This window comes from Nyctereutes procyonoides, unplaced genomic scaffold (assembly GCF_905146905.1).
Source record: "Nyctereutes procyonoides isolate TBG_1078 unplaced genomic scaffold, NYPRO_anot_genome, whole genome shotgun sequence".
Taxonomy (NCBI): domain Eukaryota; kingdom Metazoa; phylum Chordata; class Mammalia; order Carnivora; family Canidae; genus Nyctereutes; species Nyctereutes procyonoides.
In genome coordinates, this window is record NW_026575034.1 from 17,174,872 (window position 1) to 17,176,413 (window position 1,542).

Consider the following 1,542-nt stretch of genomic DNA (forward strand, 5'->3'; position numbering starts at 1 on the left):
GCTGCCAGAGGAATCACAATTACAACCCCAGCTGTTGTTGTTGTCAGAGACATTTCCCTTTCACCAACTCACGTAACTGCAGTTCTGCTCCAGTCCACATGGTGATTCTGTGTTCTGAGGACAGTCACATCCCAGCGAAGCATGCAACTGCTGCCGCTCTCCTGGCCCTCGGGTACTGACTGGTATGAAGGCAGGGTACCCCCAGACAGAGGTAAGATCTCCTTCCATGAAATTAGGGAAGGCAAGGCAAATTTCCCAATCACCTCACAGGCTGACATAAAGGCAAGAAAATGCAAAAACAAAATACAAGAAAATACAATATTTTATTTCTAAATATTGATTTAGATTTAAATATTGATTTAGACAATAAAATATAATCCACAAAAAAAATATAATCCACATAAAAGCAAATTAGGTCATTCACATTTTTATATGGGAAGATAATTCAGTGTTTAAATTAAAAAGACTGAAGTTACATTTAGGAAACCGACGATTATAGTGGCAGCTGTGAAGGCCATTTTTATTTATGAATGACTGACAGTGACACCTTTCTTTTTTTTTTTTAATTTGCATTTATTCTATGCAGAATTTACTCCTGGGCCATAAGTTTTTGTTTCTTTAGTTTCTTCTGGGGTATCTTTTTCTTCTGTGCAACTTCCTCTTCTAGTTTAGGAACAATTTGCTCTTTTTCAGTAAGAATCATCTCAATGTGGCACGGAGAGTTCATGTGTGGGTTAATCCGGAGATGAGCCCTGTAAGTTCTACGCCGCATCTGGGGGGCTTTGTTCACCTGGATGTGCTGAATGACCAGAGAATCTACATCTAAACCCTTAGGTTGAACATTACTCTCTGCATTTTTAAGCATGTGCAGTAAAAAGTCAGCACTCTTCTTGGGCCACCGACCCTGTGTCCAACCCCACTGTTTGGCCTGAGCACACCTACCAACTCCACCATTGTAGCGACGGAATGGCACACACTGCTTCTGCAAAGTGGTATCTTTCAGATACTTGGTGGCTTTTTGGATATGCATACCCTTGATGGCCTGGGAAGTTTCATGCGTGTTCTTAAAGTAAACACGAAGATTTGAACCTCTTGATTTGCATGATTTTGTAGGGTTTTCTGGATCCAGCGAGTAGCAAACCATTTTCGGATGTCACCTCAGGCTGCTTGGGGGAAGACCCAACGGCATCTTTCTTAGTGTATGTCAGGCTTCTATGTGACTGCTTTCCTAGAGACCACAAAAATGTCTTTTTGTTCCAAATAAATGAAAATTCCTGGAGGGGAACTCAGGTGAGAGCCATGAGGCATGGAGAGTCCTGAATCTGAGAGATGGGCACCCCACTCTGAAGAAGGGAATCGGTGGTCCCCCAGTACCCCCACCAAGCCACTTGCATTTTTAGATATTTGAACTGCGTATTCAGATCCTTGATTTTATATCCTAATTTTATATCCTAATATCTAATAACACTTTAGCCTTTTTATAGACTTACTGTTGCCATATATACTTTGCAAATCATAATATTGTTATATATTTAGCGCAAA

The 1,542-nt window shown here is 40.8% G+C and overlaps 1 protein-coding gene across 1 annotated transcript; it reads right to left on the reverse strand.

Moving 5' to 3' along the window:
- Positions 1 to 589: 589 nt before the first annotated feature.
- On the reverse strand, positions 590 to 1,144 carry LOC129505053 (60S ribosomal protein L17-like). Its single transcript, XM_055317982.1, has one exon. The coding sequence runs from the start codon at positions 1,142 to 1,144 to the stop codon at positions 590 to 592; it is 555 nt and encodes a 184-aa protein (XP_055173957.1).
- Positions 1,145 to 1,542: the final 398 nt, after the last annotated feature.

What these genes read in the sequence shown, in the direction of transcription:
- LOC129505053 (XM_055317982.1), bottom strand. Translation starts at nt 1,144, where the DNA reads ATGGTTTGCTACTCGCTGGATCCAGAAAACCCTACAAAATCATGCAAA.